At 45.2% G+C, this 24,274-nt stretch overlaps 1 protein-coding gene across 10 annotated transcripts in view; it reads left to right on the top strand.

Moving 5' to 3' along the window:
• SCAF8 (SR-related CTD associated factor 8) overlaps positions 1–24,274 on the top strand; it is a 666,705-nt gene that overhangs the window by 115,268 nt on the left and 527,163 nt on the right. For all 10 annotated transcript variants that reach the window (XR_011321960.1, XR_011321958.1, XR_011321959.1 and 7 more), the window contains 2 exons: positions 6,264–6,394; positions 16,739–16,915. Coding sequence is in view for 7 of the 10 variants with exons in the window: in XM_069769411.1 (XP_069625512.1) it covers positions 6,264–6,394; positions 16,739–16,915 (308 nt within the window). In the remaining 3 variants the exon portion in view is untranslated. The remainder of the gene's footprint in view (positions 1–6,263; positions 6,395–16,738; positions 16,916–24,274) is intronic.

Raw genomic sequence — 24,274 nt, 5'->3', positions numbered from 1 at the left:
CCAATCATCCGAAAAGACCAAAATGTCATCCAAATATACAATCATGAATCTATCCAGGTACTCTCGGAAGATGTCATGCATAAAGGACTGAAACACAGATGGAGCATTAGAAAGCCCGAATGGCATAACCAGGTACTCAAAATGGCCCTCGGGCGTATCAAATGCCGTTTTCCATTCATCACCCTGTTTAATTCGCACAAGATTATACGCACCACGAAGATCTATCTTGGTGAACCAACTAGCCCCCTTAATCCGAGCAAATAAAACAGACAGCAGCGGCAAAGGATACTGAAATTTGACTGTGATCTTATTAAGAAGGCGGTAATCAATACAAGGTCTCAAAGAACCATCCTTCTTGGCCACAAAAAAGAACCCTGCTCCCAATGGTGACGACGACGGACGAATATGACCCTTCTCCAAGGATTCCTTTATATAACTCCGCATAGCGGCGTGCTCTGGCACAGATAAATTAAACAGACGGCCCTTAGCAAACTTACTACCAGGAATCAAATTAATAGCACAGTCGCAATCCCTATAAGGAGGTAGGGCACCAGATTTGGGCTCTTGAAATACATCCCGGTAATCTGATAAAAACTCAGGGACTTCAGAAGGAGTAGATGGCGAAATTGACAGCAATGGAACATCACCATGTACCCTCTGACAACCCCAGCTGGACACAGACATAGATTTCCAATCCAACACTGGATTATGGACCTGTAGCCATGGCAACCCCAAAACGACCACATCATGCAGATTATGCAACACCAAAAAGCGAGTATCCTCCTGATGTGCAGGAGCCATGCACATGGTCAATTGAGTCCAGTACTGAGGCTTATTCTTGGCCAAAGGCGTAGCATCAATTCCTCTCAATGGAATAGGATAGTGCAAGGGCTCCAAGAAAAAACCACAGCGCCTGGCAAACTCCAAGTCCATCAAATTCAGGGCAGCGCCTGAATCCACAAATGCCATTACAGAATAGGACGACAGAGAGCAAATCAGAGTAACGGACAAAAGAAATTTAGACTGTACCGTACCAATGGTGGCAGACCTAACGAACCGCTTAGTGCGCTTAGGACAATCGGAGATAGCATGAGTGGATTCACCACAGTAAAAACACAGCCCATTCCGACGTCTGTGTTCTTGCCGTTCAGCTCTGGTCAAAGTCCTATCACACTGCATAGGCTCAGGCCTATGCTCAGAGAATACCGCCATATGGTGCACAGCTTTGCGCTCACGCATGCGCCGATCGATCTGAATGGCCAAAGACATAGACTCATTCAGACCAGCAGGCGTGGGAAATCCCACCATGACATCCTTAAGGGCTTCAGAAAGACCCTTTCTGAAAATTGCCGCCAGGGCACATTCATTCCAATGAGTAAGCACAGACCACTTTCTAAACTTCTGACAGTACACCTCCGCTTCATCCTGTCCCTGACACAAAGCCAGCAAGATTTTCTCTGCCTGATCCACTGAATTTGGTTCATCATAAAGCAATCCAAGTGCCAGAAAAAACGCATCAACATCACGCAATGCAGGATCTTCTGGCGCAAGGGAAAATGCCCAGTCTTGAGGGTCACCACGTAACAAAGAAATAATGATTTTTACCTGTTGAACGGGGTCACCAGAGGAGCGGGGTTTCAAAGCTAGAAACAGTTTACAATTATTTTTGAAATTCCAGAACCTAGATCTATCCCCAGAAAATAAGTCAGGAATAGGAATTCTAGGCTCTAACATCGGATTCTGAACTACAAAATCTTGAATGTTTTGTACCCTTGCAGTGAGATGGTCCACACAAGAGGACAGACCTTGAATGTCCATATCTACACCTGTGTCCTGAACCACCCAAAGGTCTAGGGGAAAAGAAAGACAAAACACAGTGCAAAGAAAAAAAAATGGTCTCAGAAGTTCTCTTATCCCTCTATTGAGATGCATTAATACTTTGGGCCAGCTGTATTGTTATGACCTGGTGGTTAGGAGCACCCGGAATGACCCGATAATTAAACCTCATACAGGACGAGCTCTGGGATATGGGAGCTCTGCTGACCGCAAGCCCTAATCCTATCACACACACTAGAAATAGCCGTGGAGCGCTCCTGACCAGACGTAGGCGCCTCGTCATAGCCTAAGAACTATCTAGCCCTAGAGATAGAAAATAAAGCCTACCTTGCCTCAGAGAAATTCCCCAAAGGTAAAGGAAGCCCCCCACATTTATTGACTGTGAGTAAGATGAAAGTCACAAACGCAGAGATGAAACAGGTTTCAGCAAAGGGAGGCCAGACTTACTAAATAGACAGAGGATAGGAAAGGTAACTTTGCGATCACCACAAAAACCTACAAAAGACCACGCAGAGTGTGCAAAAAAGACCTCCGCACCGACTCACGGTGCGGAGGGGCCACTCTGCATCCCAGAGCTTCCAGCTAGCAAGACAAAATCATGAAAACCAGCTGGACAAGAAAACAGAGAACAAAATAAGACAATAAGGAACTTAGCTTCTGCAGGAGAAGGCAGGTCACCAGAGAGATCCAGGAGCGAACTGAACGAATGCAAAAACATTGACAGCTGGCATGGAGTAACGATCTGAGAGGAATTAAATAGAGCAGCCAACCAAAGGATAACCCACGTCACCTGTGTAAGGTACCTCAGAAGCAGCAGCTTCACTCAAAGCCACCAGAGGGAGCCCATAGACAGAACTCGCCGAAGTACCATTCACGACCACAGGAGGGAGTTCGACAACAGAATTCACAACAGTATATAACACAGCCCACGCAGTATATAACAGCCCACGCAGTATATAACACTGCCCACGTAGTATATACCGCTGCCCACTTAGTATATAGCAGCCACGCAGTATATAACACAGCCCACATAGTATATAACACAGCACACGCAGTATATAACATCCCACACAGTATATAACACAGCCCACGCAGTATATAACACTGGCTACGTAATATATAGCAGCCACGCAGTATTTAACACAGCCCACATAGTATATAGCAGTGTGGGCACCATATCCCTGTTAATAAAATAATGAAAATAAAAAATAGTTATATACTCACCCTTCGGCGTCCAGCGAAGCTGTCCCGATGCGTGCGCTGCTGCCGCCAGCTTCCGTTCCCAGAGATGCATTGCGAAATTACCCAGATGACTTAGCAGTCTTGCGAGACCGCTAAGTCTTCTGGGTAATTTCGCAATGCATCGGACCGCAGTATATAACACAGCCACGTAGTATATAACACAGCCCATGTAATATATAGCACAGCCCACGCAGTATATTACACAGCCCACGCAGTATATAATATAGGCCACGCAGTGTATAACACAGCCCACACAGTATATAACACAGCCCACACAGTATATAAAACAATCCACGCAGTATATAACACAGGCCACACAGTATATAACAGTGGCCACGCAGTATATAACAGTGGCCACGCAGTGTATAACAGTGGCCACGCAGTGTATAACAGTGGCCACGCAGTATATAACAGTGGCCACGCAGTATATAACAGTGGCCACACAGTATAGAACAGTGGCCACGCAGTATATAACACAGTACATGCAGTATATAACTCAGGCCACGCAGTATATAACACAGGCCACGCAGTATATAACACAGGCCACGCAGTATATAACACAGGCCACGCAGTATATAACACAGGCCACGCAGTATATAACACTGCCCACGTAGTATATACCACTGCCCACTAAGTATATAGCAGCCACGTAGTATATAACACAGCCCACATAGCATATAACACAGCACACGCAGTATATAACATCCCACACAGTATATAGCAGTGTGGCACCATATCCCTGTTAATAAAATAATTAAAATACAAAATGGTTATATACTCACCCTTCGGCGTCCAGCGAAGCTGTCCCGATGCGAGCGCTGCTGCCGCCAGCTTCCGTTCCCAGAGATGCATTGCAAAATTACCCAGATGACTTAGCAGTCTTGCGAGACCGCTAAGTCTTCTGGGTAATTTCGCAATGCATCAGAATGAACGGAAGCTGGCGGCAGCTGTGCGTGCATCGGCGGACTACAGAAGGTGAGAATAGCAGGTTTTTTGTTTTTTTATTTTTAACATTAGATCTTTTTACTATTGATGCTGCATAGGCAGCATCAATAGTAAAAAGTTGGTCACACAGGGTTAATAGCAGCGTTAACGGAGTGCGTTACCCGCGGCATAACACGGTCCGTTAACGCTGCCATTAACCCTATGTCAGCGCTGACTGGAGGGGAGTATGGAGCGAGCGCCGGGCACTGACTGGACGGAAGTAGGGAGGGACTAATTCTCGGCCGGACTGTGCCCGTTGCTGATTGGTCGTGACCAATCAGCGACGCGGGATTTACATTACAGACAGACAAATGGAAGTACCCCTTAGACAATTATATATATATATGTATATATATATATATATATATATATATATATATATATATATATATATATATATATATATATATATATATATATATAAAGATATATACACTGCTGAAAAAAATAAAGGGAACACTAAAATCCCTCATCCTAGATATCACTGAATGAAATATTCCAGTTGTAAATCTTTATTCATTACATAGTGGAATGTGTTGAGAACAATAAAACTTAAACATTATCAACGTAAATCACAACTAATATCCCACGAAGGTCTGGAGTTGGAGTGATGTTCAAAATCATAGTGGAAAATGAATTTACAGGCTGATCCAACTTCAGTGGAAATGCCTCCCTCAAGACAAGGAGATGAGGCTCAGTAGTGTGTGTGTCGCCTCCACGTGCCTGTATGACCTACCTACAACGCCTGGGCATGCTCCTGAGGAGGCGGCGGATGTTCTCCTGAGGGATCTCCCCCCAGACCTGGACTAAAGCATCTGCCAACTCCTAGACAGTCTGTGGTGCAACGTGACGTTGGTGGATGGTGCAAGACATGATGTCCCAGATGTGTTTAATCGGATTCAGGTCTGGGGAGTGCGCGGGCCAGTCCATAGCTTCAATGCCTTCATCTTGCAGGAACTGCTGACGCACTCCAGCCACATGGCATTGTCCTGCATTAGGAGGAACCCAGGGCCAACCGCACCAGCATATGGTCTCACAAGGGGTCTGAGGATCTCATCTCGGTACCTAATGGCAGTCAGGCTACTTCTGGCGAGCACATGGAGGGCTGTGCGGCCCTCCAAAGAAATGCCACCCCACACCAGTACTGACCCACAGCCGAACCGGTCATGCTGAAGGATGTTGCAGGCAGCAGCTCGCTCTCCATGGCATCTCCAGACTCTGTCATGTCTGTAGTTCAAAAAAAATCACTGCACACGTACGAGTTGAAAATTATGCTTCAAGTGAGAATTTGATTGCTGAAGCGACAGGTAAAATGACGTTTCGGCCAGTTAATAGCCTTGATCACATAGTCGCCCATTTAATTAAGCATCTTAGGTCAAAGATAATTATCCCTGTGGCGTAGTATTTCATACAATGTGATATGGTGTATCAGGGATCTTTTCACAGGTGCTGACAAAAGAAGATTCCACACAGTAGTTTCTGGTGTGGAGCTGTCGCTATCCGTTGGTGGCACAGTGGTAGATGCTCGAATGCATAGAAAAAGACATGTTATAGTGGAGATCAACATGGCAATAATTAAATATAGAGTATTCTTTTATATTTGTTGGAGGTCACTTTCTTGTGCCTTCAAAGCAATATGGCATTTGACTTTCTACTAGCTTGCTAAGAATTGCTGTTTGATTTATTGCTTCGGAAATTTTTTTCTCTCCTTATCAGGTGCCAAAAATATCATTGTCCGTGGGGTTGTTTTTCTTCCCTTGGTCATTGTGGGCATTTTCAGCTTTTTAATTGTTTTTAATGTTTAATCTTGCTCTGTTTACTTCAATAAAATAAGATTTATACACTATATTTAATTATTGTCCTGTTGATCTCCACTATAACATGTCTTTTTCTATGCATTCGGGTTTGTGGTTTTTCATGTTTTGGTAGATCCGGGACTTAGCTTTATTGATATATTTGTGGTGGTGCGCTCCATTCTGTGATTAACAGTGGTAAATGCTGACACTTCAGTAACTGTAAATAACAAAACCATTTATTTTCACTTTTTCTGCTTGGTTAAATGTATTCTTTATGGTGGCACAACCACTTTAATGGAGAAGTACTGCTTGTTTGCTAGGAGAGAATGTATTGTGTTGAAGCACAATATAAAATATATGCACGCCATGATTTATTTTTATTCGTAATCTTGCTTTTGTTATTAGGCACTCCGGCAACCCCTGTTACCCCAGCAAATCTAGTTCCAGGCATTCCTGATCCATGGATTGCTCAGATAACAAGTACAGATACTCTTGCAGCAGTGGCACAGATTTTACAAAGTCCTCAAGGGCAGCAGGTAATGATGTTTTAGCCATCATATCAGTATGCGTAAAGGAATCGTATAATGTTTTATTAGTTTCTGGCAGCTTTTGTCTGCCCTCTAGTGGTGATCATAGTGGTGATCATACTGTACATCACATGATAAATTGAAGCAGTTATCCACCATTATATCTAATATATAAAGCTGAAAGTGTGTGTGTGTAACTGTGTGTATGTCCGGGATTGGCATCTGCACCGTCGCAGCTACAGTCACACGACTGGACCCGGAGAGCATCACAGGCTATGTTGTGAGGCGAAATTTTAACCCCGCACGTTCCAATTCACCAAAATTTTTTGTCCCTATCTACATAATAGGGAAAAAGTGAAAGGAAAAGTGTTGGAGGCAAATTGACAGCTGCCAGATGTGAACAAGGGGGACTTAAAAAGAGTGAGAGCGATGGTGCCAAAGAGTATATACCGTACAGTTGCTAAGGTGGGGCCCCGACATGGGATACTCACCACACACGGGGATATGAACACACACAAAATGCGCCACACACTACCACGTGCTTGAACACATATCACCCTCAGCACACATTTCACCACACATACACCAACCTCGCCACATAAAAGTCGAAACACAAAAGTCTGATAGGTACCAGTACAATAGCAAAGCATTTCTTGGACAGCATCAGGAAGTACAACTCCTGCTTCCAAATGACATCATTTGGTGCAACAAAAGAAATGTTTACAACAGGATTTATGCCGACATTTAAAATTCAAGGACAGGTTTACCACTCAATTGGCTCACTGCTTCCATTACAAGGAGAAGAACCTCAATTTCTTCAACTCTTCTTCATGGGAAATGCAGAAACAGAGGCTCAGCGGAGATGCTCTTAAAGGGAAGGTGCCACCAGTTTTCTTGTATTTTGTTTTTTTGTGAAATTAAGCTTAAAATAGTAATTAAAATGTATTAATGCAATGTTTGCACTGTTTGCAAACATTTCTATATGAAAAATATTATATATTTTTCTACAAATATACATATTTACCACTAGGGGGAGCATTTTCCGTTTTAGACCTCAAGCAGCTATGGTAAGATTCACCAGCAGCAAAATTGGGGCAGTAACTGCTGACATCACCATTTCCCTCCCCTTTTGAGTGGTCTAATATCCCTGGGGCAGAATGAAGAGCAGCATCACAGGGCAGAGCCATTTTGTGTGTGACTGCCCTGTGACCTGCTAGCACCAGCAGTTACTTCATCATAGTCAGAGCTTGTTTACAGAGGAGCAGAACACAGTGGGCTCAGCAGCATCTGGACCCAAGAAGAGTGAAGACATGTGGTGTGCATGGAGCAGCATTAGGAGCTGTCTGACTCATCCCTCAAGAAGATAAGAAGGAGCTCCAGGTCTACAGTGAATGGCCAGGCATTATGGAGGGAGGGAAGAGATACATTTTATGGCTAAGAGAGACTGATGGGAGAGAAACAGGCGTGAAGTATGATGAGTGAGACACATATGGAGTGTGATGGGGAGATACACATTGAGGCTGTGTGCACACGTTCAGGATTTTTCGCTTTTTTTGCGTTTGTTTGCTATAAAAATGCAATAAAAACAATTTAAAAATGCATACATATGCATCCCATCATTTATAATTTTTGTGCATATGTTGCGTTTTTTCTGGGGGAAAAACGCATCGCAGTAAAAAACGCAACATGTTCTGCGCATGTCGTGTCTCCCCCTTTGATGTGGGCTCCGGCGCTGAGCCCACATCAAAGTCACGACATGTCGGCTGTTTTGTACAGCTGACATGTGCGCGCAATAGCGGCAGGTGAAATCGCAATTCACCCGCCGCTATTAACCTGTTAAATGCCGCTGTCAAATGCTGACAGCGGCATTTAACTACCGCTTCCAGCCACGCGGACAGAAATGAGCGCATCGTCCACCCCCGTCACATGATCAAGGGTTGGCGATGCGTCAGGATGGTAACCATAGAGGTCTCAAGGACTGATGCCGGCCTGTTGCGAGTGCCACCCTGTGGTCGGCACTCATAGCAAGCCTGTAATTCAGCTACGGAGCAGCAATCTGATGATCGCTGCTATGTAGCAGAGCCGATCGAGTTGTGCCAGCTTCTAGCTTCCCATGGAGGCTATTGAAGCATGGCAAATGTAAAAAAAAATGTTTTTAAAAATATGAAAAAAAAAAAACCAAAAAATTAAAGTTTAAATCACCCCCCTTTTGCCCCATCAAAAATAAAACAATAAAAAAATCAAAACTACACATATTTGGTATCGCCGCGTTCAGAATCGCCCGATCTGTCAATAAAAAAAAAGCATTAACCTGATCGCTAAACAGCGTAGCGACAAAAAAATTTGAAACGCCAAAATTACATTTTCTTGGTCGCCATGACAGTGCATTAAAATGCAATAACGGGCGATCAAAAGGACGTATCTGCAGAAAAGTGGTATCATTAAAAACGTCATCTTGGCACGCAAAAAATACGCCCTCGCCCGACCCCAGATCACGAAAAATGGAGACGCTACGGGTATCAGAAAATGGCTCAGTTTTTTTTTTTTTTTGCAAAGTTTGGAATTTTCTTTCACCACTTAGATAAAAAATAACCTAGTCATCTTAGGTGTCTATGAACTCTTAATGACCTGGAGAATCATAATATCAGGTCAGTTTCAGCATTTAGTGAACCTAGCAAAAAAGTCAATCAAAAACCAAGTGTGGGATAGCACTTTTTTTGCAATTTCTCCACACTTAGAATTTTTTTTACCGTTTTCTAGTATAAGACATGGTAAAACCAATGATATCGTTCAAAAGTACAACTCGTCCCGCAAAAAATAAGCCCTCACATGGCCAAATTAACGAAAAAATAAAAGGTTATGGCTCTGGGAAGGAGGGAAGCAAAAAACAAAAACGCAAAAACGAAAAAGGGCTGCTGAGTGAAGGGGGTAATTTTGCGGATTTCCCACTATCTTATTGCATTGGGAACCTCCAGAAAAAAAGTGTGAAAAATCCGTGAAAAAAAAAAAAAGGGGAGAAAAACGCAAAAAAAATGCATGCGGATTTCCTGATCTGATCTGGCAGAAAAAAAAGGAAATTGTGGAAAACAACGTATCCGGCGGGAAAAAATTGATCAGGCGGGAAAAAAAGGATCCGATGGAAAAAAAACTGATCTGGCAGAAAAAAAAGGAAATTGGAAAAAAAAAGGATCCGGCGGGAAAAACCGGATCCGGCGGGAAAAAACGGATCAGCATGGAAAAAACTGATCTGGCAGAAAAAAAAGGAAATTGTGGAAAAAAAACGGATCCGGCGGGAAAAAACGGATCAGGCGGGAAAAAAAGGATCTGAGTATGAAATCTATCTTTAATGTACTGTATGTCTGTATGTATGTAATGTATTGTATGTAGCATGTATGTATGGAGTATATATGGAGTATGTATGGAGTATTTTTTTTTTTTTCATTCAACACATTAGCCGGATGATAGGACTATTACTGTCCCATAATTGGCTAATGTGTCAATCACTGTCATTGTAGCAGGCATTGTCCGATGGGACTTGTAGTCCCATCGGACGATGCTTGCATACACGCATAGAGACCCCCCCCACGCCACACAGACCCCCCCACGCCACACAGAGACCCCCCACGCCGCACAGAGACCCCCCACGCCGCACAGAGACCCCCCCCACGCCGCACAGAGACCCCCCCCCATGCCGCACAGAGACCCCCTACGCCACACAGAGACCCCCCATGCCGCACAGAGACCCCCCCACACCGCACAGAGACCCCCCCACACCGCACAGAGACCCCCCATGCCGCACAGAGACCCCCTACGCCGCACAGAGACCCCCCCACACCGCACAGAGACCCCCCCATGCCGCACAGAGACCCCCCCACGCCGCACAGAGACCCCCCATGCCGCACAGAGACCCCCTACGCCACACAGAGACCCCCCATGCCGCACAGAGACCCCCCCACACCGCACAGAGACCCCCCCACGCCGCACAAAGACCCCCTACGCCACACAGAGACCCCCCATGCCGCACAGAGACCCCCCCATGCCGCACAGAGACCCCCCATGCCGCACAGAGACCCCCCCCACGCCGCACAGAGACCCCCCATGCCGCAGAGAGCCCCCACACCACAGAGACCCCCCCACGCCGCACAGAGACCCCCCATGCCACACAGAGACCCCCCATGCCGCACAGAGACCCCCCCACGCCACACAGAGACCCCCCCACGCCGCACAGAGACCCCCTGCGCCACACAGAGACCCCCCATGCCGCACAGAGACCCCCCTTGCCACACAGAGACCCCCCACGCCGCACAGAGACCCCCCACGCCAGAGACCCCCCCACGCCGCACAGAGACCCCCTGCGCCACACAGAGACCCCCCATGCCGCACAGAGACCCCCCTTGCCACACAGAGACCCCCCCACGCCGCACAGAGACCCCCCCACGCCGCACAGAGACCCCCCCACGCCGCACAGAGACCCCCCCACGCCGCACAGAGACCCCCCCACGCCTCACAGAGACCCCCCCACACCGCACAGAGAGGGAGAGCGACACAGGGGGAGAGTGCAGTTTACCGGAGATCACTGGGATTGTGCGGAGGCGGAGACAGAGCAGAGGGAAGCACACGGCAGAGTGTTAGAGCAGAGGATGTCTGCCCAGAACCTGCAGTACAGAGGAGCAGTGAGGGCTTCTGTCCTGCGATAGAGAGCAAGTGGAGCTGAACAGATAGCACTGGACTATAATAAAATGGCAGCTAGTCACACCTACAGCAGTGAGTTGTGCAGCCCACAGAGGCGTGCCCAGCTCACTGCTAATGCTGCTGCAATGTTACAGATAGGGTCCGAGCCGGTCTATTATCTCCTATGTCCATGGGGTGCCGTAATCTGACACTGATAGTGACGTGCTACTGCTGCAAAACCAAGATGTCAGCCCCCAGTTCCTTCTTTCTACTCATATATCACACAAAATCTGTTTTACATGCATTCAAATCTGGGTTATAACAGCATGTTATGCTACATTACATTGATTAATTAATGATCTACAAACGCGGTACCTTCCCTTTAAATTCCTTACACTCGCCTTGATATTGTCACTATTTTGCAGCAGTTCCTTCACTCCAACAATCCATATGTTCAACTTTTCAAGACTGCACTTTATTGCATGCCAAATGACGATTACAAGGTTGTCATTTGAGCTGACAAAACACCACAAGGTGAACATCAGCGACGTTTCAATGCTCCCACATTTGATGAGGTAGCCATTTTGATTGTAGGTAATGATTTTCAAAGTTTCATTGTGCTTTAAAAAAGGAACAATAGTTTGCAACGAGTAGCAGAAACTCACAGGTCCTATGATGGTCTGCAATATCCAATCATCTTTTGGCAGGGACAGGATGGCTATCACTTTGGAATACCTCAGACAGATCCTACAACAGGCAACCCTTCAGGAAAAAAGTGTCTGCCATGGACTTCTATGCATATAGGATCATGACAAGATTTGCAGAGAAATTCACATCTTGAAATGCAAACACCTCTTCCACCAATTTATTGTTGACATGTATGCAAAGATTGAGAGTGAACGTCTTTTATATATCTGACTAAATCGAAAGAAGCTCAGGGCAGAGGAGTATATTCACCTTAGAGATGTTGTTGCAAATGATGCTGATCCAAAATAGTTGGGGAAAATGGTTATTCTTCCATCAATTGTCACTGGAAGCCCACGACACATGCATGAATACACACAGGATGCAATGACTTATGTGAGAAAGTATGGCCATCCAGATCTTTTCATCACCTTTACTTGCAGTCCTGCCTTGGAGGAAATTGGAGGGCACCTGTTGCCGGGTCAAAAAACAGTGCATCGCCATGACCTTATTACTCAGGTTTTCAAACAGAAACTTTCAAGAACGACTAATCTCATTACAAAATCACATATTTATGGTGAGACTCAGTGCTGGATGTATTCAGTTGAGTGTCAAAAAGAGGCCTTCCTCACGCCCACATCTTGATCTGGCTGAAGCAAAAAATTCAGCCTACCGAAATTGACAATATCATCAGTGCCAAATTGCCAGACATTCAGATTGACCCATTGCTGTTTGACACCATCACAAAAAACATGATCCATGGTCCGTGTGGGAGTCTCAACAAAAATTCTCCCTGTATGATTGATAGCTGGTGTTCAAAGCATTACCCATGATCTCTGGTCCTAGAAACCCAAACAGGACAAGTTGGATATCCAGTCTACTGAAGAAGAAAGCCAGGGGATGGTGGTTTCACAGCAAAGGTCAAAATGTGTGTTGGATCATCACTCCAAGAGATAGAAATTGACAACAGGTGGGTAGTGCGTTACAACCCTTTACTCTCAAAAATCTTCCAGGCCCACATAAATGTTGAATATTGCCACTCTGTGAAATCAATCAAGTATATCTGCAAATATGTCCACAAAGGAAGTGATCAAGCAGTTTTTGAACTCCAGAACAATGGACTTACTATTGATGAAGTGGAGGCATTCCAGATGGGCAGGTACATAGCAATGAAGCTGTTTGGAGACTACTAGGATTCTCCATTCATGAGCACTACCCACCAGTTGTGCATCTGAGTGTGCACTTGGAAAATGGACAGAGAATTTACTTTAACCCAGCAAACTTGTAGCAGCAGATGCTAACACCACCTAAGACCACCCTCTTGCATTTTTTGAGCTGTGTCAACAAGACTTTTTTGCAAAAACAATTCTCTACTGTGATTTACCTAAGTACTACACTTGGAATGCCTCCAGAAAAACACTGGAACGGAGGAAACGGGGGCTTGATATTGAAGGCTAGCCAGGGGTGAAAGCAACTGATACTTTTGGTCGCGTCTACACTGTTCATCCGTCAAATGCAGAGTGCTTCTACCTGCGCATGTTACTTCATGTTGTCAAAGGCCCTACATCATTTTCTGACCAGAAGACCGTCGGAGGCCATGTGTGTGAAACATTCAGGGAAGCTTGCCAAAGAAAAGGACTTCTGGAAAATGATGGACACTGGGACAAGATCCTCAGTGAAGCAGCAGCCACACAAACCCCAAAGCGACTAAGACACCTCTTTGCTATTATTCTAACAACCTTGGAAACAGGAACACATGGGCTACTTGCACAGTGAACAAGTCTGTATGATCATGTTCACACACCACCAAGAAACCTGAAGACACAAAAGAGAATAGTAAAACCAAAAACACTCAGTTTGAAAAAATGTTGCAGTAATCCGCAAGTGCTAGTAAAAGATGTAAAAAACAGGGTATTTGGTTGATACGTTTTTTGCAAAAAATGTATACTAAGCTGCTCTACCAATCTTCACGGTATACCCTTATCAGAGCAGTCCTAACTAATGTATGCAATCCCTATCTGATGTATTTAAAAACCTGATCATCTGTATATAACCTGTGTGAACAGGGTTCAGAGAGGAAAAATCCATGTGTGCATACAGGGTAGAACAGCTTTTGTGCAGATAGCCCAAGAGGAGTGGTGGAACTCCCCAGTCTTGTAGACACAAGAGAACAATTATGGAAACAGGAACACATGGGCTACTTGCACAGTGAACAAGTCTGTATGATCATGTTCACACACCACCAAGAAACCTGAAGACACAAAAGAGAATAGTAAAACCAAAAACACTCAGTTTGAAAAAATGTTGCAGTAATCCGCAATTATTCTAACAACCTGTAGCATTTCAAATCCTCTTGAGAATTGCACAAAGTACAAAACTGATCTCAGTGAGGACATCCTCATGCAGATTAGAAGGGAAAATCCTCAGCAACTCATCAACTTCACTGAGGAAATGTTCAATGAAACTTTAATGCTCCTTGAAGATCAGTGCATAGCAATGTCAGGAAAAGCCTTAGGCTATGTGCACACGTTGCAGATTTTTCGCCTTTTTTTCACATTTTTTCGCTATAAAAACGCAAACATTATGCATCCCATCATTTAGAATGCATTCCGCAATTTTTGTGCACATGATGCGTTTTTTTTCCGCCAAAAAAAGCATCATGGTAAAAAACGCAGTACGTTCATTAATTTTGAGGTTTTTTTGCGTTTTTCCCGCTATTTAATGCATTGGGAAGCTCCGGAAAAAAAGCACAAAAAACGTGCAAAAAACGCATGCGGTTTTCTTGCAGAAAATGTCCGGTTTTGCTCAGGAAATTCTGCAAGAAATCCTGAACGTGTGCACATAGCCTTACAGTTGCTTGGTTTGCCTGCTCCAATAAGAAATCCTGAAGGCATCCAAATGTGTAGGGAGATTTTCAGAGAAGCAAACTACAATATTGATGAACTGACAGCATTTGTCTCTCAGAATGAGCCAATATTGGTATCAGATTAAAGGGACGCCTGTAACTACAGTTTAAGTTTCAGTGAAACCAACAAAGGTGAGATTGTCTTCCTTGAAGCTCCAGGTGGAACAGGAAAGACATTTGTAATCAACTTGCTCCTGGCAAAATTTCGACAACAAAAAAGATTGCACTTGCAGTGGCATCTTCTGGAATTGCAGCTACGCTTTTTAAAGGGTGGCAGGACAGCACATTCGACATTCAAACTACCACTTAACCTGTCTCATAGTGACAGCCCTGTGTGTAATATTGCCAAGGGATAATGACTGGCCAAATTGCTTCAAAAATACAGTGCCATCATTTGGGATGAATGCACTATGTCACACAAAAGGGCTCCGGAAGCAGTGGACAGACTGCTGCAAGACCTGCGTAGCAACAAATATATCATGGGAGGAGTAGTTGTTGTTTTGGCAGGTGACTTCCGCCAAACACTACCTGTTAGTCCAAGATCAACCCCTGCAGACGAACTCAATACCTGTCTCAAAGCATCGTACCTTTGGAGAAAAGTAAAGAAAATGTCACTGAACACAAACATGAGGGTCTACATGACAGGCAACGTTTCTGCTGGACTGTTTTTGAGCCAGCTGTTGACTAGTGGAGATGGCAAGGCACCAGTAAACTCAACCACTGGATAGATCACCTTCCCAAGCAACTTTTGTTGCATTGTGACTTGCATTGAGGAGTTGAAAGCAAAGGTTTTTCCAAACATTCAACTCCACTTCAAAAATTCTGGCTGGCTGTGTGAAAGGGCTATTATTCTAGCTCCCAAAAATGACAGCGTCAACCAGATCAATCTTCAAATTCTAAATCTCCTTCCAGATATGTCTACAACCTACAAGTCAGTGGATACAGTAATAGACCCTGCTCAAGCATTATTTTATCCAACTGAGTTCCTCAATTCCTTGGAGCCACAAGGACTTCCTCCTCACAACCTCTTTTTAAAACCTGGAGCACCGATTCTGCTATTGAGAAATTTGGATCCACCAAAGCTGGGTAATGGAACTAGACTCTTGATTAAGAACCGGTTTCCACATGTAATTAAGGCAATCATTTTTGACAGGAGGTGCCACAGGAGAATATGTTTTCATTCCAACAATTCCATCTGATTTGCCTTTTGATTTTAAACGCCTCCAGTTTCCTGTTCGACTGGCATTTGCTATGTCCATCAACAAGGCTCAGGGACAGTCCTTGAAAGTAGTTGGAATCGATTTACAATCTCCATGCTTTTCTCATGGTCAACTTTGTGGCCTGTTCAAGAGCTGGAACAGCCAAAAATCTGTTCGTCTTTGCACCTGAAGGAAAAACTAAGGCCGCTTTCACACTAGCGTCGGACGCTAGCAGTGAATGCGCCGCACAACGGGGGCAGTGGATGCATTTTTCCAGCGCATCCGCTGCCCCATTGTAAGGTGCGGGGAGGAGGGGGCGGAGTTCCGGCCACGCATGCACGGTCGGAAATGGCGGACCGTCAGCATGTAACGTTTTTTGCTCCCGGCGGTCCGCCACAACACGGCGCAACCCTCGCACGACGGTTGCGACGTTTGTCAATGCTTCGCTAATGTTAGTCTATGGGGCAAAAACGCATCCTGCAGACAATTTTGCAGGATGCGTTTTTTCCCCTAAACGACGCATTGCGACGTATTGAAAAAAACGCTAGTGTGAAAGTAGCCTAAGAATGTTGTTTATTAAAAGGCTTTCGAATAAGTAGTAGAAGATTACTTCACATTACTTGGCCAATTTAGTTAAATCTGTGTGGAATATCTCTGGTGTTAAAATATATGTTGTGAAATGCTTCTATTAGCTTAGTTTTGCCTTTTTATTATTACATTTCTATCTATTTGTTTTGTGGTTTTTGTGTGCAGAATCCATTTTTGTTAACACATTCTATTTTGCTAACAGCCGTTATTAACCCGTGCGAAGCCGGGTAGTACAGCTAGTATTGATATAAATATCAACTCCGGGACAAAATAAACCATTTTAATGTAATTCTTCTTTTTTTTCAGCTTCAGCAGTTGGTTCAGTCTTTGCATGTTCAGCAACAGAAACCACAGCCCTCACTACTGCAGGCTCTCGATGCCGGCTTAGTGGTTCAATTGCAGGCTCTCACTGCTCAGCTCACAGCAGCAGCTGCTGCCTCAAACGCTCTCAACCCCTTGGAGCAAAGTGTATCTTTCAGTAAGGTATGTTGTGTGCCAGTGCTGCACGTTTCCTATTGATTGGTCAGTGTATGTACAAAACAAAGTAAGGTTTGTCATCCTGTACTTGATATGGTGGTATACCTAACCTAAATGGATTTGTCTTGTCACTTTACCAATTTTATTTTTGCTGATCTTGCAAAAAAAAAAAAGGGGCATCTTTGCAGTGACCGAATTACTGTAAGTAAATATTGGCTTGGTATACACGGAATGGCTACTTTAGACCCATTTTAATCTTGATCCTAGAGCACACCATAAAATATTTGTTATTAAGTGCATCACTTAACCCCTTCACGATCTTTGACGTATATTTACATTAACCCCTTTGAGACAAAGCCTGTTTTCACCTTAATGAACAGGCAAATTTTTACAATTCTGACCACTGTCACTTTAGTAGATCAAAACTCTGGAACGCTTTAAAGGATTCTGGTGATTTGGAGACTGTTTTCTTGTGACATATTGTACTTTAAGATAGTGTTATAATTTCTTTGATAAGACTTGCATTTATTTTTGGGAAAAAATTGAAATTTGGTGTAATTTTTTCTATTTTCAAACTTTTAATTTTTATGCCCTTAAATCAGAGAGTGATATCGCACAAAATAGTTACCATATATACTCGAGTATAAGCGACAAAAAACTGGGAAAACTTAATGACTCGAGTATAAGCCTAGGGTGGAAAATGCAGCAGCTACTGGTAAATTTCAAAAATAAAAATAGATACCAATAAAAGTAAAATTAATTGAGACATCAGTAGTTTAAGTGTTTTTGAATATCCATATTGAATCAGGAGCCCCATGTAATGCTCCATACAGTTCATGATGGCCCCATAAGATGTTCCATACAAAATGCGCCCCATATAATGCTCCAAACAGTTTATGATGGACTCCATAAGATGCTCCATATTAAAATATGCCCCATATAATGCTGCACAAATGTTGATTATGACCCCGTAAGATGCTCCATACAGACATTTGCCCCATACAATGCTGCACAAATGCTAATTATGGCCCCATAAGATGCTCCATAGACACATTTGCCCCGTATAATGCTCCACAAATGCGGATTATGGTCCCATAAGATGCTCCATAGATATATTTGCCCTATATAATGCTGCACATGGCCCCATAAGATGCTCCATAGAGATAGTTGCCCCATATAATGCTGCACCTGGCCCCACAGATATTTGCCCCATATAATGCTGCATATGGCCCCATAAGATGCTCCATACAGATATTATAATAATAATAATAATAATAATTTTTATTTATATAGCGCCAACATATTCCGCAGCGCTTTACAAATTATAGAGGGGACTTGTACAGACAATAGACATTACAGCATAACAGAAATACAGTTCAAAACAGATACCAGGAGGAGTGAGGGCCCTGCTCGCAAGCTTACAAACACGGAGACACGAGAGGTGGATGGTAACAATTGCTTTAGTTATTCGGACCAGCTATAGTGTAAGGCTCAGGTGTTCATGTAAAGCTGCATGAACCAGTATGTAGCAGTACAGACACAGAGGGCTAATACTGCATAAAGTGTATGAGAACATGATGCGAGGAACTTTTTTATTTTTTTTATTTTATTTTTTTATTATAAATAGGCCACACAGGGATCGTTAGGTTAATGCATTGAGGCGGTAGGCCAGTCTGAACAAATGAGTTTTTAGGGTACGCTTAAAACTGTGGGGATTGGGGATTAATCGTATTAACCTAGGTAGTGCATTCCAAAGAATCGGCGCAGCACGTGTAAAGTCTTGGAGACGGGAGTGGGAGGTTCTGATTATTGAGGATGCTAACCTGAGGTCATTAGCGGAGCGGAGGGCACGGGTAGGGTGGTAGACTGATACCAGGGGATATTTGCCCTATATAATGCTGCACATGGGCCCATACAGATATTTGCCCCATATAATGCTGCACATGGCCCCATACAGATATTTGCCCCATATAATGCTGCACATGGCCCTATAAGATGCTCCATACAGATATTTGCCCTATATAATGCTGCACATGGGCCCATACAGATATTTGCCCCATATAATGCTGCACATGGCCCCATACAGATATTTGCCCCATATAATGCTGCACATGGCCCCATACAGATATTTGTCCCATATAATGCTGCACATGGCCCCATACAGATATTTGCCCCATATAATGCTGCACATGGCCCCATAAGATGCTCCATACAGATATTTGCCCCCATATAATGCTGCACATGGCCCCATAAGATGCTCCATACAGATATTTGCCCCATATAATGCTGCACATGGCCCCATAAGATGCTCCATCGATATTTGCCCCATATAATGCTGCACTTGGCCTCATACATATATTTGCCCCATATAATGCTGCACATGGCCCCATAAGATGCTCAATCGATATTTGCCCAATATAATGCTGCACTTGGCCTCATACAGATATTTGCCCCATATAATGCTGCACATGGCCCCATAAGATGCTCCATCGATATTTGCCCCATATAATGCTGCACTTGGCCTCATACAGATATTTGCCCTATATAATGCTGCACATGGCCCCATAAGATGCTCCATACAGATATTTGGCCCATATAATGCTGCACATGGCCCCATACAGATATATTTGGCCCATATAATGCTGCACATGGCCCCATACAGATATTTGCCCCATATAATGCTGCACATGGCTCCATAAGATGCTTCATACAGATATTTGCCCCATATAATGCTGCACATTGCCCCATAAGATGCTCCATACAGATATTTGCCCCATATGCTGTTGCTGCGATTAAAAAAATTAAAAATTACATACTCACCTATCAGGCCCCCGGCACTTGCTATATTCACCTCCTCCCCGTTCCAGCGCCGACCGCCGCTGTGTCTTCCCCGTCCTCTGCACTGACTGTTCAGGCAGAGGGCAGCGCGCACTAATTGCGTCATCGTGCCCTCTGACCTGAGCGTCACTGCAGAGGACGGGGAAGATGCAGCGGCGCCGACGGTGGAACGGGGAGCAGGTGAATATCACGCACTGCCCCATCATACTCACCTGCTCCTGGCGCTGTCCCTTCACGTCTGTTCCCCGGCGCCGGCAGCTTCTTCCTGTAGTGTAGTGAGCGGTCACATGGTACCGCTCATTACAGTAATGAATATGCGGCTCCACCCTTATGGGAGTGGACTCGGGTGCATATTCATTGCTGTAATGAGCGGTACCATGTGACCGCTCACTACAGGAAGAAGGTGTCGGGGAGCCAGGGACGTGCAGGGACCGCGCCAGGAGCAGGTGAGTATTATTACACAGCTGCCGCTCCCCCTCCCCAGCCGACCCCTGGGTGTGACTTGAGTATAAGCCGAAAGGGGCAATTTCAGCCTAAAAAAATGGGCTAAAATTCTCGGCTTATACCATATCCCACATGTCTACTTTACATCACCACAATTTTGGAAACATAGTTTTTTTTTTTGTTAAGAAGTTATAAGGGTTAAAAGTTGACCAGCGATTTGTCATTTCTCCTTCACCTCGTTGGGGGACACAGGACCATGGGTGTATGGAATGACGTGGAACATTTTTTTGCTGGACACAGCCATGCCCACCCTAAGATAGTGAAACCCTAGGCTGCACAGAGGCACACATTTGGTCCGTACGGCCCCCACTGCATCACCCATGTTGTGTACTGCGGTGATGGATGGAGGCAGACGGGCCCTCTCCTCATCCCTTACAAGGGAGGATGGATTGAGGGTGCCCACACCGTCCATATTACAGTGCCCCCCTCCTCCCCTCTGACCTGGATCTTCATGCGTGAGTATACGAAGAAAGGGGGCTGGGAAGGCTCTTGCAGTGTTCCTATCCAGGGCTTCGCATGCACGCGCGCTTCGAGCCAACATTGTAAAATTTACTGCCCGGCTGTGGCCTCTATTAGGTCGCAGGTCAGTGGCTCCGCCCCCTAGCGCTTGTAATTCCGGTGGACCCGCCCCCAAGTTCTCGTATATCCGGCGGCTCCATCCTCCCGGTGGCGCTTCTCAGAGAGGCGCCTCTCTTTGAATCTGCACAGATCCAGGACACAGGGGCACCACCGACAAGCCGCAGGTCACTCTCGATCTAGGACATTCACGGGCACAGGACCTGGGGTAAGCGCTGCAGTCCTATATCTGACACTTATTTCTCAGGCTATAGCAGCCTCCCAGCAGTATAAAGCTCATATTAGCCAGGGGTACAGCATGTCTAGAAGGACCAACAAGGCCCATGCGGTATTATTCGCTTCATGTACCTCCTGTCACACTGCTTTCCCGCAAGCGCAGAATAAATAATTCCCGAACGCGCTCAGGAGCCCTCCGCTGCGACTGATCCCAGTGTACCTGGCCTTCCTGAATTGGTCTCGTCTCTGTCACAGTCCATGGCATCTCTGACTAAAGCAATTGAGTCCCTTTAGGCCGCTTGCAGGGGTAGGGACAGCTCACCTGGTTCAAAGAGATCCTGCGTTCCACAGGATTCGTCGGCTTGCAGAGGCCGCTCTCACTCAAAGCATACATCGGCTGCCAGAAAACGATCCCATACTGCGTCTCCTGGACCTTTTGGCGCCTCGGCACCTATGAGATCCGTCTCTTGCTCCTCCTCACTAGAGGTTGGCAGTGAACAAAATTCAGACTTTGATTCTTTTTAGTATAGATGCACATACACTGTGTTCCAAATTATTATGCAAATTGGATTTAAGTGTCATAAAGATTTAATTGTTTTGTTTTTCAAATAAACTCATGGATGGTATTGTGTCTCAATGGATCACTGAAATCAATCTTAAACACATGTGATAATTAGTTTTCCAGGTGATTCTAATTAAAGGAAAACTACTAAAAGATTATGTTCCACATTATTAAGCAGGCCACAGGTTTCAACTAATATGGGAACTAAAAAGGATCTCTCTGCTGCTGAAAAGCATTAAATAGTGCAATGCCTTAGACAAGGTATGAAAACATTAGATATTCCAAGAAAACTTAAGAGTGGTCATCATTCTGTGAAGAGATTTGTGACTGAAACAGAGCACAGACAGAGTTCATGCAGATAAAGGCATAATGAGGAAGGTTTCTGCCAGACAAATTCATGGAATTAAGAGAGCAGCTGCCAAAATACCATTACAAAGCAGTAAACAGTTACTTGAAGCTGCTGGTGCCTCTGGAGTCCCTCGAACCTCAAGGTGTAGGATCCTTCAAAGGCTTGCTGTGGTGCATAAACCTAATATTCAGCCACCCTTAAACGGTGTTCACAAGCAGAAATGGTTAAAGTGGGCCCAGAAATACATGAACACTAATTTCCAAATAGTCTTGTTTACTGATGAGTGTCAAGCAACCTTGGATGGTCCAGATGGATGGAGTAGTGGATAGTTGGTGGATTGCCACCATGTCCCAATAAGGCTGCAACGTCAGCAAGGAGGTGGAGGAGTCACATTTTGGGCCAGAATTACGGGAAACAGCTAGTAGGACGCTTTAAGGTTCCTGAAGGTGTGAAAATGACCTCTGCAAAGTATTTAGAGTTTCTGACTGACCACTTTCTTCCATGGTCTAAAAAGCAGAAACGTGCCTTCAGGAGCAAAATCATCTTCATGCATGACAATGCACCATCTCATGCTGCAAAGAATATCTGAGTCATTGGCTGCTATGGGCATAAAATGAGATAAACTCATGGTGTGGCCACCATCTTCACCTGACCTCAACCGTGCAGAGAACCTTTGGAGTATCATCAAGCAAAAGATCTATGAGGGTGGGAGGCCATTCACATCAAAACAGCAGCTCTGGGAGGCGATTCTGACTTCATGCAAAGAAATACAAGTAGAAACTCTCCAAAAACCCTCAAGTTCGATGGATGCAAGAATTGTAAAGGTGATATCAAAGAATGGGTCATATGTTAACATGTAACTTGGCCTGTTAGGATGTTTTGGAGTTAAGTAGCTTTTTTTGTTCAGTGAATGTGACCTCCTATTGTTGCAAATTCCACAAATGAGCATTTTAAGTTCTTTAAAACATATCAAATGTATAGAAATTCTACTGTGCCTAATACCGTATATACTCGAGTATAAGCCGACCCGAGTATAAGCCGACCCCCCTAATTTTGCCACAAAAAACTGGGAAAACTTATTGACTCGAGTATAAGCCTAGGGTGGAAATGCAGCATTTACCGGTGAATTTCAAAAATAAAAATAGATCATTATTTCCCCATAGCTGTGCCATATAGTGCTCTGCACCGTTCATATTTCCCCATAGGTGTGAACCATATAGTGCTCTGCACCGTTCATTGTGCCCCCTAGCTGTGCCATATACGGTGCTCTGCACCGTTCATTGTGCCCCATAGATGTGCCATATACGGTGCTCTGCACCGTTCACTGTGCCCCATAGCTGTGCCATATACAGTGCTCTGCACCGTTCACTGTGCCCCATACATAGCTGTGCTGTGCCATATACGGTGCTCTGCACCGTTCACTGTGCCCCATAGCTGTGCTGTGCCATATACGGTGCTCTGCACCGTTCACTGTGCCCCATAGCTGTGCCATATACGGTGCTCTGCACCGTTCACTGTGCCCCATAGCTGTGCTGTGCCATATACGGTGCTCTGCACCGTTCACTGTGCCCCATAGCTGTGCCATATACGGTGCTCTGCACCGTTCACTGTGCCCCATAGCTGTGCTGTGCCATATACGGTGCTCTGCACCGTTCACTGTGCCCCATAGCTGTGCCATATACGGTGCTCTGCACCGTTCACTGTGCCCCATAGCTGTGCTGTGCCATATACGGTGCTCTGCACCGTTCACTGTGCCCCATACATAGCTGTGCTGTGCCATATATGGTGCTCTGCACCGTTCACTGTGCCCCATAGCTGTGCTGTGCCATATACGGTGCTCTGCACCGTTCACTGTGCCCCATAGCTGTGCTGTGCCATATACGGTGCCCTGCACCGTTCACTGTGCCCCATAGCTGTGCTGTGCCATATACGGTGCTCTGCACCGTTCATTGTGCCCCCTAGCTGTGCCTTATACGGTGCTCTGCACCGTTCACTGTGCCCCATAGATGTTCCACATAAATTTGTGCCGCCGCTGCCGCAATAAAGAAAAAAAAACACATACTCACCTCCCTTGATTGCAGCTCCCAGCGTCTCGTTCCGGCGCCTCCATCTTCCCGGCGTCTCTGCTCTGACTGATCAGGCAGAGGGCGCCGCGCACACTATATGCGTCATCGCGCCCCCTGCCTGAACAGTCAGAGAGCAGAGACGCCGGGAAGATGGAGGCGCCGGCCGGGAAGATGGATCGGCGCCCGGCGGCTGGAACGAGGACAGGTGAATATGCTATACTCACCTAGTCCTGGCGATCCTCGCGCTGTCCCCT

Source organism: Ranitomeya imitator, chromosome 5 (assembly GCF_032444005.1).
Source record: "Ranitomeya imitator isolate aRanImi1 chromosome 5, aRanImi1.pri, whole genome shotgun sequence".
Taxonomy (NCBI): domain Eukaryota; kingdom Metazoa; phylum Chordata; class Amphibia; order Anura; family Dendrobatidae; genus Ranitomeya; species Ranitomeya imitator.
The sequence above is the reverse complement of the archived record's forward strand: the minus strand, read 5'-3'. Positions and strand labels throughout refer to the sequence as shown.